General features: G+C 50.2%; 1 protein-coding gene across 1 annotated transcript; it reads right to left on the bottom strand.

The window, feature by feature from the left end:
• Positions 1 to 2,231: 2,231 nt before the first annotated feature.
• LOC145806928 (uncharacterized) lies at positions 2,232 to 5,696 on the bottom strand. The gene is made up of 4 exons (XM_082904787.1): positions 5,244 to 5,696; positions 4,452 to 5,126; positions 3,349 to 4,295; positions 2,232 to 2,634 (listed from the first exon to the last, which is right to left on the bottom strand). Exons 1-4 carry the CDS (start codon positions 5,694 to 5,696, stop codon positions 2,232 to 2,234), a joined length of 2,478 nt encoding a protein of 825 aa, XP_082760913.1.
• Positions 5,697 to 6,038: the final 342 nt, after the last annotated feature.

Genomic DNA, 6,038 nt, shown 5'->3' on the forward strand with positions numbered 1-6,038 from the left:
TATTGGCCCTCGCCAGCGAACAACCAGCTGGCCGGTCAAAGAAAAGACCGAGGAAGGACTCGGCCGAGCAAAGCCTCGCTGATGAAGACTCCACTGAGCTCGCCGCCACCGAGCTGGGCGACCAGACTGAACAACCATTGGGCGGGCCTTCCAAATCCCCAAGTTCCCCCCCGGTCTGGGCGCTTGAGATAACGTACAAGGGCCGGGCAGTCTCGTTTGCTGATTCGGTGTATGCTGACAAGGATTACTCCCTTGGTTTTAATATGACCAAGGGGCTAATCCTTCCAGCTGACATGAAGAAGCACGACGAGCTGTCCGATCTGAAAGTGCTTCGCTCGACAGCCAAGTCGATAGTGCTGGTAAGTTTTTCAGTTTGTCTTCAAGTCATTGCTCGGTTTTTGTTCGGTTGCCTTGGTACTCATGATCTCTCATTTGGTTGCAGGACGCACAAAAGAATTACCTCGCCCACGAGCATATGATAGCCGTGCGGCAGAGTCTGCGTGAGGCCATCGCCGAGAATAAGGCCCAAAAGGCTGAGATAGCAAAACTCAAGACCGCGCAAGAAGCGGTTGCGGCGGAGCGAGACATCCTGAGCCAAAAGGTCGACCGAGCTGACGAGGACAAGCAACGGGCTGTGAAGTCGATGAAGGCTCGGTACCTTGCCGAGCTAAGGAAACTGCGCGATGCCAACAAGGTAGCCATGGACAAGGCAGTCGATGATGCCGAGGACCGGGATACGCTCAGGGCGAGAAGACTTACGAACGCCGGGTCCAAGCGACCAAGGACATCTTTTTCCAGTGCAGTTGGAAAGCTGCCGTGGAAAAAGTTGGCCTTGGTCAGGACGCTGACATGTTCCTTAACCCTCTTGCAGCCTACATCCCGGTCTATATGCAGGCGTACGCCAGTGCTACCCAGAACCAGCTTATCGCTGAGGCAAAGAAAGAGACCGAGGAAGAAGCCGCCGCCGCCGCGAAACAAGCCGAGCAAACCACTACCGAAGCATTCCAACATGCGGAAGATGAAGTGGTTGATCGGGAGGTTGCTGTGGAGGATGGAGCAGACGATGACGCCAGGGGAAACCTGCCCAAGCAGACAACTGAGATCGCCGAGCAGACAGTGGAGGTAGCCGAGCAAACCGTGGACCTTGAACTGGACTAAAGATCTTCCTTGTTTTGTTTTTGTTTTCTTTTTTTTTGGTTGTAACGGGCTATGTCCCCCATCTTGTACTGAAATTTCCTTTATCAATGAAAATTTTCTACTTTTTGCTCGTTTAATTTCCATTTCTGTTCAGTTGGCATGTGCATAAATTCCTTGATTCAAACTGGTAGGTCGGCTTCGCCGCGCACCAAGCCGAGCTGAAATTAGAGTTGCTCTACTTAAACTCACTTCTTTCCCTGAGCCGAGCATACTCAGCTCGGTCTGAGCAACAATTAGCTCCACCACTCTGGCTTTGACAACGTTCTAAGTCTCGTTTTTGGGTGGGGCAAATTAGCTCGGTCCCAATAGGAAGTTGGGGGAAATCACAAACATTTCATTTCCGCCGAGCAAAATCAGTTCGGCGTACATTGGAATTATCAATGTCCCAATGTGGCCGAGCAAAATCAGCTCGGCCTGGCGTTGGACAGGACGCCAACATTGCCTTCGTCCAAGCAAAACCAGCTTGGATCTTGTAAGTTTGGCAATTCACCAACGTTTCGATCTTTCCGAGCAAAATCAGCTCGGCCAATGAATTTGACAGAACGTCAATACTTCCACCTTCGAGCAAAGTCAGCTTGGCTATTATTAGTTGGGCAATTCACCAACATATCGTTCGGCCGATCAAAGTCATCTCGGCCTTAACATTGGGTAAAACACCAATATTCCATTTAAGTTGGTCAGGACGCCAACACCCAGCTGGGCGAGCAAGATTCAGCTCAGCCCCTAAGCTAATATACCAATTACTTCGCAAGCCAATCTTCCCAACGGTTTGCGCGGTATGCCTCATGCCGGCCAAAGAAAGTCAGTCCAGTTCCATTCAGATCGGTCTATTTGCCCCTGGCATCTATAATTGCCTTGCGTCCTTGCGATGTCATTGTACAAAGATATAATACCAAACAACAAGATGGCTATTTTTCATTACAAAAGCATTGCTATCTTTTACATTAAGTGCCAAAAGGCTAAAGGTCTAGAAAAGCTAAACAACACAAGCAAATTACATCTTAAAAGTAAAAGACCTTAAGGTTGGCCGCATTTCATGGTCGGGGGACAGCCTTGCCATCTAAATCTTCCAGATAGTATGCCCCTTTACCAGCAAGACCAATCACCTTGTATGGTCCTTCCCAATTTGTACCGAGCTTTCCTTCGCCAGGGACCACTGTGTTGCCAAGCACCTTTCTTAATACCCAGTCCCCAATCTTGAACAGCCTGGGGTGCACAGCCTTGTTGTACTTTTTGGAGAGTTCTTGTTGATAAGCCGCTATGTGGATCAATGCTCGCTCCCTCCTTTTTTCAGTAAGGTCCAACTCCAATGCCACCGCATCATTATTCAGATCTGGCTGGAAACTTTCAGAGCGGATGGTTGGCATGCCAATTTCCAACGGGATGACGGCCTCCATGCCATAGGCCAAAGCAAATGGTGTTTCCCCGGTTGACCGCCTTGGCGTAGTGCGGTATGCCCAGAGCACATTAGGGAGTTCTTCAGCCCACTTGCCCTTAGCCTTTTCAAGCCGCTTCTTCAGCCCGTCCAGGATGGTCTTGTTTGAGGCCTCTGCTTGACCATTTGACTGAGGATAGGCCGGTGTCGAATTGTAGAACTCGATCTTCAACTCTTCACAAAACCCGCGAAAGAGTTTACCGTCAAATTGAGTGCCATTATCCGAGATGAGGGCCTTGGGTATACCGAAACGGGTGATGACGTTTTGCCATACAAACTTCTTCACGTCCTTTTCCTTCATAGACGCTAGTGGCTCGGCCTCAACCCACTTGGTGAAATAGTCGGTAGCGGCGATGAAGAACTTGCGATTGCCTGGCGCAGCTGGGAGTGGCGCAACAATATCCAACCCCCAAAGCACGAACGGCCAAGGACTTGTGAGAGGGAGCAAATCTCTAGCCGACTGGTGGATCTGGTGGGCGAACTTTTGACACTTCTCGCACCTGCGGACATATTTTTGCGCATCTGCCTGCATGCGCGGCCACCAATAACCTTGAGAAATTGCTCGGTAAGCCAAGGATCTACCTCCAGTATGGCTGCCACAGATGCCCTCGTGTATCTCGTAGAGGAAAGCCTCCACCTTGGTGGGGTGGACACATTTCAAATACGGCCCGGTGAAAGATTTCTTGTACAAGGCCCCGAACGGGGAGAGCCAAAACCGCTCTGACTTTGCCCGGATCTTGTGTGCTGCCTTCTTTTCTTCTGGTAGAATTCTATCTTTCAAGAAGGCGATGATAGGATTCATCCAAAAAGGGCCCAAGTCGGTGCAGAGTACCTCGGCTGATTTTGGTTCCTCAATGCTTGGCCGGGGTAAAAATTCTATCATCAAGGGGTTAGAAAAAGCTGTCTGAGTAGAAGTAAGTCTGGCCAATTCATCAGCCGCGCTGTTTTCCTCACGGTCGATTTGTTCCATCCTTATTGCAGCGAACTTCTTGATCTCCGCGCGTACCAGAGCCTGATACTTGGCCATTCTTTCGTCCTTTGCCTCATCCTCCCCTGAGACCTGATTGACCACCAACTTGGAATTACTGAATACCATAAGGGCTGTGGCTTTCATTCTCAGCGCGCTTCTTAGCCCGGCAAGGAGGGCTTCATATTCTGCCTCGTTGTTGGACGCCGGGAAACCGAGCGTAATTGCTTGTTCAATGATTATTCCGTCCGGTGAAGCCAGCACGATACCCAGCCCGGCCCCATGCCTGTTGGATGCCCCATCGATGAAGAGTTTCCACATCTCGCCGACAAACAACTTCCAGCAATCAGAAGGGTTTTGGGAACTCCTCAAATCCAAGTCTCTGGTTGGCTCATTCTGGTCTCTTTCCTCGTCATGGTTGACTTCCTCCTTCATCGAGTCATTCGCCTTCGCTGGTTCGATCGCTCTTTGTCCTTCCTCCTCTTGTGCACCAACACTCGTTTTTGTTGCCAAAACCATGGGTTGTGCTAAATCCGCACCAACCAAATCAATTGGGCAGGCTGGATGCATCCCAGGGGCAAATTCCGCCACAAAGTCAGCAAGTGCTTGAGCCTTGATTGCGGTGCGCGATCGAAACTTGATGTCATATTGCCCTAATTCCACGGCCCATTTCAAAATTCTCCCAGTGAAGTCTGCCTTTTAAAAAAGCACTTTGAGCGGGAACTCAGTTAACACAACTATTGTATGGGCATGAAAATAGTGTGCCAGCTTTCTTGACGTCATCATTAGGGCCAGTGCCAATTTTTCCAAGGGAAGATATCTTGTTTCGGCTGGGAGTAGAGTCTTGCTTACATAGAAGATCGGTAGGTGCTGGATGCCTTTAGCACGAACCAATATCACGCTGACTGCGTGTTGAGAGACAGCCAAGTAGAGGTACAACTCTTCGCCCAGCTGAGGTGTGACCAAAATAGGGGCTGAGGAGAGATATGCTTTTAGGTCTGCTAGTGCGCGGTCGCACTCGTCATCCCAGAAGAACTTGGACTTCAAAGTTTTAAAGAAGGGCCTGCAACGATCAGAAGACCGGTTGATAAATTTGTTCAACGCGGCTGTCATCTCGGCAAGATGTTGCACGTCCTTCGTGGAGTTAGGACGCTCCAGGTCTTGTATAGCCTTGATCTGTGATGGGTCAGCTTCAATCCCTCGATTTGTGACCAGAAAACCCAAAAACTTCCTGGTGCCGACTCCGAAGGCGCATTTGGAAGCATTCAAACGAAGCTTGTGGCGTTTAAGTATAGCAAACATCTCTGCTAGGTCGGAGAGGTGCTGAGCTTTCTCCTTACTTTTCACCACCATATCGTCGATGTAGGCCTCCATGGTGCGGCCCAGCATTGGGGCGAACATCTTTGTCACCATCCGTTGAAAAGTTGCCCCGGCATTCTTTAGTCCGAACGGCATGACTTTGTAGCAATATAAGCCTCTGGGGGTGGTGAACGACGTGATCTCTCTGTCCGGTTTATACATGGCTATCTGGTGGTAGCCGCGATATGCGTCCAGGAAGCTAAACCTCTGATGGCCAGCGGTTAAGTCCACCAGCTGGTCAATTCGTGGGAGGGGAAAGCTGTCCTTGGGGCAAGCTCGGTGGACAGTCTTGTAGTCAACGCAGATTCGCCACTTGCCGTTCTTCTTCGGAACAACCACCGTGTTAGATATCCCCTGAGGGTATTGCACCTCCTCTATGGCCCCAACTTCCAACAAATTCTTCACTTCTTCTGCCACCACTTCAGCATGGTGCAAGGCTGAGTGGCGCGTCCTTTGAATGACTGGCCGTGCATTAGGGAAGACATTCAACTGATGACAAATGAAGCTCGGGTCGATGCCAGGCATGTCGTAAGGCGTCCAGGCAAAGGCCTCCAAATTGGAAACCAAGAAGTTGACATAATCCATCCGCTCGGCGCTAGACAAGGATGATCCCAAGAGGAAGAATTTAGTTGGATCGTTCTCGTCAATGCGCACTTCCACCAAATCTTTGACCGATTTTTCCTCGGCTTTTCTTCCTACGTCTTCAAGGACCTCTTTACCCTCGGGCCCCCCAATCATTTGGACGAACCCTTTGGCCGCTCGGCTGCCATTTACCGCAACAAAGCATTGTTTTGCCATCACCTGGTCCCTCCAAACTTCTTCTATTTGTCCGCTTGGTGCCGGAAAGCGCATGACTTGGTGGAAGGTCGAAGCAACTGCTTGCATGGTGTGCAGCCAGCCCCTGCCTAAGATCAAGTTGTAAGTCGATGGAACTTTGAGCACCCAGAATTCTACTTGCTTTACGACCGATCCCGCTTTGACCGGCAAAATAATCTTTCCGATTGGCCATTCTAGCTGTGAGTTGAAGCCGACCAAAGGGGACGTTGCGGGGGCCAAGTCCTTGTCTTCCAACTTCATTTG

Source organism: Camellia sinensis, chromosome 14 (assembly GCF_055761805.1).
Source record: "Camellia sinensis isolate YWXY chromosome 14, ASM5576180v1, whole genome shotgun sequence".
NCBI lineage: Eukaryota > Viridiplantae > Streptophyta > Magnoliopsida > Ericales > Theaceae > Camellia > Camellia sinensis.